This window comes from Talpa europaea (assembly GCF_964194135.1).
Source record: "Talpa europaea genome assembly, chromosome: 5".
NCBI lineage: Eukaryota > Metazoa > Chordata > Mammalia > Eulipotyphla > Talpidae > Talpa > Talpa europaea.
The window spans coordinates 140912712-140920713 of record NC_140071.1 but is presented as its reverse complement, the minus strand read 5'-3'; the positions used below and the strand labels follow the sequence as shown (position 1 = coordinate 140920713).

Here is an 8002-nt window from a genome sequence, read left to right as displayed (position 1 = left end):
AGCCCTGTCAGCTGCTGCCCTTCACCCCAAGCAAGCCCAGGGGTGTCAGAGTCCTGGGAATGAGGACACAAAGAGCAAGCGGAGATGGGGGTGAGGCCTCCCCAAGATAAGAGGCGGGCTTATTACTTGGTTACAGCCAAAGAGCTGGGCCTGAGGCCGAGGAGGATATGCCGTGGTTCTCTCCAGTCCTCAGTGGTTTAGCTCTTTGGAAAAGAGCAGGACAGAGGCGGCACAGGGAGAGCCTGGATGCTCACACCGGCCTCCTCCCAGCAGGCCGCGCGCCCAGGAGCTGTCCCTGTGGAAGTGGGGGCTGGGAGCCGTGGGCCCTGGCTCATCCCGTCACCCTCCCCACTTACCCACGATTCATTTCTCACCGGTCCAGTTGCCCCTGGTGGCCCCCGAGTATTATGCACGATATATCAGAGAGTGAGAAAACGTCCACATAACTGGCACAGTCTCTTGTTATGATTGCTCCCAGGAGCTCTTGTCCACCTCTCACCGCGCCTGGGGTGTCCATTAGACTTGATCTCAGGCACCGCTGCATGGGGACGACCAGCCTCCACCTCAGGCCCGCTACCCTCTGAGGTTTCAGGCGTCCACTGGGGTCTTGGAATGTAAACCTGAGGATGGGGGGGGGGGGGTGCTGCTGTATGTTGCATGAACACGGTTCTAGAGATAGAGAGAAACCCTCTCCCAAGTGGAGTCCACCACTGGGGAGGCCTGGGGTTCGGGAACCCCACGCTGCCGCCCCTGTCCATCTTTTTTAAAAAAAGAGAATTTGGGTTTGGGGCCACCTCTTCATTCCTCAGGTCCTCCGCCATCCAACCATCCTCCAAGGTTCAAAATGAAGAGGACTGTGAAGGGCAGGACCCCCAGCTCTGCCTCGTCTTCCAGCTTCATCCCGAATTATTTCCCAAAGGGAAGCGGCTCCGGATAGGAGGGGGTGGGGAAAGGACTCTCCCAGGAGGTCAGGGGAAGCCCCAATCTTAGGTTGGGGGTTTTGGGGGGAGCTGGCAAGAGGAGGAGCTGCACCGAGGAGCGAGGGCTCCGCATCCTGCCCTCCAGAGCATCAGGGAACCCTTACCCCATTTGGAGGAAGAGGATCATGACCCCAGGAAACCCAGGAAACCCAGGTCCAGTGACCTTAACTAGGGCGCTCAAGGTCACGCCGCCAGGAGTGAAGCCGGGACGGGGACTCGGGGCTGGGAGAAAGCCCGGGCTGCCTCTGCCCCTCTGGCGACCCCAGCTCCTGCCGCCTGCGCGGGGCAGGACCCGGCTGGGCCGGGGCACCCGGGCGGGCCGGGCACCTCCTCGTCTCCCCGGGAGCCTTCTCCTTCGCTCTGGGAGAGCGTCCGGCCCCGGGGCGCCCCGCGGAGCGCGGATCCCCCAGACTCGGGCGGGCAGCGCGGAGAGCGGGGTGCGGGGTGCCGGGGCGCCGGGGCGCGCGAGCAGAGAGCGGGCGGCGGGCGCGCGGGGCGGGCGCGCGGCCGGGCGAGGCGGGGAGCAGGCGGCGCTCGCTGGGCTCCGGCCGCGCGACCCCCGCCCCCTCGGGGTGGCTGGGCTCCCCGCCCCGGCTCGGCTCCCGCCCAGACGCAGCGCCGCATCCGCGAGCTGCGGGTCCCCGGGAACGCCCCTCTCGGCGCCGCCGCTTCGCGTCCCCGCACCCGCACCGAGGGGCGCAGCGCGCCACAGACCTGGGGGCTCCAGAGGCGAGAGGGGTCCGCGCGCGTCCCGGGCCCCGGCGCAAGGCACGGTGAGCGCCCCGGGCCTCTGGGGTTCAGTGGCGCGTTCCCGGTACCGTCCCCGGGGTACCCGATGGGGGCGCCCGGGGGGTGCAGGGCTGAAGTTGGGATCCCGCGCCCCCCGTCCGGGCCGCCGAGTCCGACATGCTGCCTCCGGGGCACAACGGCACCGCCCGCCGGGAGCGCTTCGGGGGGCCGCGGCCGGCCGGGGAGGGGGCCGCGGGGGGCGCAGGAGCGGCGGTGCCGCTGGGGCCCGCGCGGGTGGTCACGGCTGGCCTCCTGACCCTGCTCATCGTCTGGACCCTGCTGGGCAACGTGCTGGTGTGCGCCGCCGTCGTGCGCAGCCGCCCCCTGCGCGCCAAGATGACCAGCGTCTTCGTCGTGTCTCTGGCGGTGTCCGACCTCTTCGTGGCGCTGCTGGTCATGCCCTGGAAGGCAGTCGCCGAGGTGGCCGGTTACTGGCCCTTTGGGGGCTTCTGCGATGTCTGGGTGGCCTTCGACATCATGTGCTCCACCGCCTCCATCCTGAATCTGTGCGTCATCAGCCTGGACCGCTACTGGGCCGTGTCCAGGCCTTTCCGCTACCAGCGCAAGATGACGCAGCGCGTGGCCGTAGTCACCGTGGGCTCCGTCTGGGCCTTGTCCATCCTCATCTCCTTCATCCCGGTCCAGCTCCACTGGCACAGGGCCGTGGCCGGCTCCCGGGGCGGCTCGGGCGCACCGACCCAGCTGGCCAACGGGACGCCCTGGGATGAAGCCCAGTTGCCAGAGGCCAGGGCGGAGACTTGTGACTCCAGCTTGAACCGAACTTACGCCATCTCCTCCTCGCTCATCAGCTTCTACATCCCCGTGGCCATCATGCTCGTGACCTACTCGCGCATCTACCGCATCGCCCAGGGCCAGATCCGCCGCATCTCCTCCCTGGAGAGGGCTGCGGAGCGCGTGCAGAGCTGCCGGGCGGCTGCTGCGCCGGGCACCAGCCTGCGGGCCTCCATCAGGAGGGAGACCAAGGTCCTCAAGACCCTGTCCCTGATCATGGGGGTCTTCGTGTGCTGCTGGCTGCCCTTCTTCATCCTGAACTGCACGGTCCCCTTCTGCGGTGGACACCCCTCTGGCCCTGGCGCTGGCTTCCCCTGTGTCAGCGAGACCACCTTCAGGGTCTTCGTCTGGTTCGGCTGGGCCAACTCCTCTCTCAACCCCATCATCTATGCCTTCAACGCCGACTTCCGCAAGGTGTTTGCCCAGCTGCTGGGGTGCAGCCACCTCTGCTCCCGTACCCCAGTGGAGACCGTGCACATCAGCAACGAGCTGGTCTCCTACAACCAGGACACTGGCCTCCCCAGAGAGATTGCAGCTGCCTGCCTGCAAGTGATCCCTAACGCCGTGACCGCAGGGGACCGTGAGGTGGACGAGCAGGAGGACACGGAGGAGGAGGGCCCTTCAGGCCGCATGTCCGAGATCTGTCAGACCTCTCCAGATGGGGGTGCTGCAGCCCAGGAGTCTGTCTGGGAAGTGGACTGTGAGGCGGAGATTTCACTGGGCAAAATAACACCTTTCACCCCAGATGGAGTCCATTAAACAACACAAGAAATGCCCCTGGCGGGCCCGTATAACCTCAGACATTAGCAAGCATGTGTGAGGCCCTCACACGCAGATACAGACACACCCATTCCAGCCCCGTGCATGTGCCCTCTGGTGTCTGTCTCTGTGTGGAACCGTGTGCTCAGAAGCCTCACCTGGCTGGTTTGTTGTTGGGAAGAATTGGCAGAAGCCTTTAGAAAAAACTCAGCCAACACACCCCAGCCCAATCAGAAAGAACTGAAGGCCCTTTTGGAGCAAGGTGGTGGTGTTGGGTTCTTAAGATGAGAAAGGCACTTCGTCTTTAGAAAATACACTCTCTCCTCATTGTGACTGCTCGGGCTTGTCTGTGTATGGCTTATTTTTTAAACACAGGCTCAGTGTGCAGAGTGCTGGGGAGGGCAGGCGGCCTTCCTGTGTCTTGCTTCTTGCTTGGTGCGCTTCCCTCTGTGTGTGAGTCTGTCCTGCAGCTGAGCAATTCTTCCCGATGTGTTCTGGTATCTAATAAATGCAAATGATGTGACTGATGGGCTGATGGTCTTTGCTGGGCCAGATTGGAGCTGCCCTGAGCAGATCCTTACAAAGCAGGGAAGATTTTACTGGGTCTGGACGAGCATTCATTTTCTTTACAGACAGCTTGGTCTTAAAGGTACATGCAGGATGAGGGAAGTTGAAGAGCTTCTGTTTCTTTGAATTTGTTTTATTAGTACACACATCTCTGGTCTGTGCTGAAAGTCACTGCGAGGCCACATCACTAAACACAGCACCTCAAGCCCAGAGTTCTAGCACTTTGTCATTCAGAGTATTTAAAAAAATAAAATAACCTAAAACGATGCTTCCAATTCCTAGACTGATGCTATTAGCTCATGGAAAAGCTCGTGGAGAGTAACAGCCAGGTCTCTCGGTCTGGAACCTGTGGAGTTTTAGAGGTATGCGGCTTTTGCTCAATCACGTTTCCTGAAAAGCTTTGAGATGTGTGAGTCAATCAGTCTCATTTTTAAATCAGCATTTTCGTTTGTAGATGACAGACAAGGCGGGAATGCATGTTACTAAAATGCAGGAGTCACAGATGAGATTTGAATGAACTTGAAGTTCGAAATTTATTGAAGGGCTCAACAAGAAAAGCTCAGCTAATTCCATCCTCGGCTTTTCCTCTCTGCAGTCTGCAGGGTGAGAGGGACCAGGTTTCTCCAGTGCGTCCCCGACGCGAGCATCTGCCTACCGTTAGGGCTAAATGCGAGTGTCATTAATGGAAGAAAATGAGATGTGAATATGTAATTTCTTGCGTGCCCTTGCTTTGAAGCAGCCTTATCAAGGACAGGCCAATCAATTTTGGTCTCTTTGTGGGTAATTTTATTGTCACCTCTTGAACAGCCATGTCCTGATCACAGCAAAACGTGCAGCTCCCGCACGTAGTGATTAATACATATTTGTTGAGTGAATCACCGACTATTTCTGGAATGATGAGAGTGAAAGTAAATGCTACTCAGTATGTTAATTTTCATATACAATTTTGTCAAATCAACATTGGAGCCTGACGTCTGTGTTCAGCTTTTGACCTTTTGTGAACCGGGAACTGGAGGGGCCACAGCAACCCCAGGAGTGGTGAAAATCACCCTGCTGGAGACTTGGGGAGATCATGGTGCGACCTTGAGGGACTCGCTTCACCTCTCTGGTTCTCTTTAGCAGGAGCGTGCTGTTTTCCAAATTGTGCTTCATGCAACAGCTATTGATGGATGGGGTACAGGGTAGGAAATAAGTTCCCCCAGCACAGGTGCTACACCAGCTTTCTCCTTAGAGCTCTGGCTGTGCAGGGGTGGCTTCTGCGTGGTTTCCCAATGCCTTGGGCCCTGTGAATTCCTGTGGGTGGCATTCCTATCGCTGTCTCTCTGGAGCCCTGTTGCAGGGAGCACAGTTTGAGGAACTGATTCATTCGGAAGTCTCTGAAATGCATTATTCTATTCTAAAGGGCAGGCTGTTAGAGGCCAAATCTCATGTGACAAACATTCTAGGTCCCAGTTGAAATAATTTCTGTGTTAGGCAAAATAAATTATACCAGGGCTTTGGAAGTCCCTTCTGCAAAATATCACTCATCACTCATTCTAGTTATTTGCACTTACTATGTGCACAGCACGGCCTAAGAATCTAGTCCTCAAAGACTCTGTGCACAGGCGGGCTTTGGTGGCCTGTGGTGCACTTCCTAAGTAGGTCACGGTTATGGATCCCAAGTTCATATGTTGAACGTCTCTCCTCAGTACCCCAGAATATACCCATTAGGGTCTTCACAGAGTGATCAAGTTAAGATGGGGTCATTAAGGCGAGCCCTGATCCACAGCTGGCTGTTGTCCTTACAAAAAGGACAGGTGGACAAGTTGAGACCAGGCAGTCCTGGGCAGAGAAGTTCCCAGGAGCGTGCAGCTGTCCAGCAGTGCAGCTGCTGAAGTCGCAGGTGGGCAGAGAGACGTGGGGGTGAGTCCTGCAAATGGTGAGTCTCAGTTACCATAGGTGGAATGGTGAAAGGGGGTACAGGGGAGGAGATATGCCTTAAGAGAGTGGATTTGTGAGTGCATGTGAACTGCCCGACATAATGCACTACCAAGGCTGTTCTTAGATTAATCTAAGTGGGGGATCGTTTAAGTGGGTGAATATTTCAAGCCAAGGGGGAGCAAATATGGGCTCCCTGCAGCCTGATTGCGATGGTGTGTTTGGGCTGCAGGGCCGGGAGCTCCTCTCTGTCCCACTCCACCTGCCCGTGGGGAGGCCGCCTGCCTTGCTGAGCGTGGCCGTTCCTGCTTCTGTGATGACGAGGATGATCAGCATAAGACCAGAGCTTATTAGTGAGGCTTCTTTGCTCAGGGCCATTCCGGGGAGGAATAGGGAAGTGTGTACATATTTGATTAGCGACAGGGGATTCACAGAATCACAGATGAGAGGCTTTGAGAGAAATATTTCCTTTTAAAAAGAAAATAGCTAGAATTCATAATGAGAAGAAATGAATTTCAAAGAAGTAGTGGCCCGCGGAGACTGAGGGGCTATGGAAAATGCAACGCTGGGCCGACCCTGGAGACACTTTCCCAGGGGTGCAGGGCACACACGGCTGTGCTTTGGAGAGAAGGGCCCCACGGGAGGCAGGCACGTGGGGGAGTGGGCAGGACACTCTCCATTGGGGGAGCCGTGGTGCTCACTCAGCAATCTCACATCTCCTGAGGATGGGCAGTGAGGAACGCTCTAAGCTCACCTGCCCCAGGCCCCCCCAAAGGCACCTGATCCAGTACCTGCTTCACCAGCAGACCCAGTAACTCCCCAGCAATCTGCAGGGGGTCCTTTAGCAGGAGCAAGTCAGGAACCCAGAGGAGACCCTGGCCTGGAATCAGGAGGTCTGGAACCCAGGCCTGCCAGGCAGGATCTGGCTGTTTGATCCGGGCAAGTCACTTACCCCCTGTAGGTTTCCATCCGCCAATTCTCTCTGTTTTCCCATCTGTAAAATGGGGTGGATGACAATTGGGTTGTTTGAGGACTCACTGTGAGCTCATAGGAAACCCTTGAAATGGCCTGGCACATACTGCGGTGCTCTCCTGTGACGATGACGATGGTGAAGGTGCAGATGACAATCAGACCGACTGGTTTGTCGCATTGCACTTGCGGCTTCTGTCCCCACCATGAACGAGCCAAACGCTTTCCACACATCATCTATTTTAATTTTCAAAATAGCCCTTATCATGGGTCATATTCTCCCCATTTTGCAGATGAAAAAACCGAGACTCAGAGAATTCACGCTGCTTTTCCAAGGCTTCGAGTCTGTAAGCAGCGAAGTCAGGATCTGATTCCAGAGGTCCCAGCACAGGGTGGCTCACAGGATGGGGAACATCTTCATGGACTGTCCGTCTGCAGAGGCACCCTCCCTCCATCTCACGGGACTATTTTGTGGATTAAATAGTAACAGCAGGAAGGGCCCATGACCACGTGCTGGGTGCTGCACAGGTGCTTGGCTTCCGCAAGCCCCCTCCCTTCTCACAGCAGTCTTGGCAGTAGGGGTCGTCACCCCATTTCACAGACGACCACTGAGCAGGGCAGGTAAAGTAGCCTGACCCTGGACCTGGGCTCTCCACCTCCAGAGGCTGCTCCGAAGGGCTGCATGTGTTGCACTCAGTGACAGGGACGCAGCCGTTCCGTTCCCAGCTGCCTGCTTGGATTTGCGAGGCGACGGCGTGGCAGAGTGGTGCTCACGGATGACTGTGTGCAGGTGGGATGAGGAGGTGGGGACAGTCGGGGCACCATGTGTGAGGGGCTCCACGGTGACCTGGGAACCGGCCTTTCTCACCCCTTCAGGGAACTCCTACAAGCTGGGGACACGGCATCCAGGCCTCCACGTCTGCCTCGCAGTGGGTGGGGGCCATGGCAGGGCATGCGCTTGACTCAAAAAAGCACTGGGGAGATGCTACAATGGCCCGAGAGGCTGCTGATGGCTTTTAAGACTCTTATGAGCTGAAGAGAACAAAATGATGGATTTCTCCCCAACCCCCTCTCTGCTGCTGTTCGGCTGACTGACAGACAGCTGCCAGCCTCGTTCAGATGTTGATGTGCCATTTGGGCTTCAATGCTGGGGTTTGGGAACTGAAGAATCGACCCTGGTTCTAAAAATAACCCCGGATTTGAGCAGCTTTTGATGTGCAGATAGAGAG

The 8002-nt window shown here is 57.4% G+C and overlaps 1 protein-coding gene across 1 annotated transcript; it reads left to right on the top strand.

The window, feature by feature from the left end:
* Nucleotides 1-1886: 1886 nt before the first annotated feature.
* DRD5 (dopamine receptor D5) lies at nt 1887-3320 on the top strand (the record flags this gene model as incomplete). The annotated part of the gene is made up of 1 exon (XM_084233248.1): nt 1887-3320. One exon carries the CDS (start codon nt 1887-1889, stop codon nt 3318-3320), a length of 1434 nt encoding a protein of 477 aa, XP_084089374.1.
* Nucleotides 3321-8002: the final 4682 nt, after the last annotated feature.